The 323-nt window shown below is 61.6% G+C and overlaps 1 protein-coding gene across 1 annotated transcript in view; it reads right to left on the reverse strand.

The window, feature by feature from the left end:
• Window positions 1-235, reverse strand: part of LOC103780994 (proline-serine-threonine phosphatase-interacting protein 2-like) — a gene marked incomplete at its 5' end in the record, with an annotated part of 5,133 nt that extends 4,898 nt beyond the window's left edge. Inside the window, one exon of the mRNA XM_008948697.1 lies at window positions 190-235. Within this exon, the coding sequence (XP_008946945.1) occupies window positions 190-235 (46 nt within the window). The remainder of the gene's footprint in view (window positions 1-189) is intronic.
• Window positions 236-323: the final 88 nt, after the last annotated feature.

Consider the following 323-nt stretch of genomic DNA (forward strand, 5'->3'; position numbering starts at 1 on the left):
AGCCGCGGTGGAGCCACACAGGCTTCTCCAGGGCAGGTGCCCACCTCCAGTGTTTTGGGCATGTGTTTCGGAGGACCCGTGCCTGAGCCTAGAGCTGGAGCTCACCTGAGAGCTGCGCCATGGCCTCACAACCCCCCTGCCCCAGGAAATGATCCCCCCACCCTCCAAACGCTGCTTTTCCATGCTCACCAGAGTCCTCCAGAGCTGATTTTGTCTGAGCCAGCTTCAGGAACAGCTGCCAAAAATGGGAGAGAGAAGAAAGCTAGAGGAGAGCCCTAGCGCCTCCCCAGCAGCACCGCGGCCCAGCTGGGGAACGTCGCCAG

This window comes from Merops nubicus, unplaced genomic scaffold (genome assembly GCF_000691845.1).
Source record: "Merops nubicus isolate BGI_N331 unplaced genomic scaffold, ASM69184v1 scaffold22591, whole genome shotgun sequence".
Lineage (NCBI taxonomy): Eukaryota > Metazoa > Chordata > Aves > Coraciiformes > Meropidae > Merops > Merops nubicus.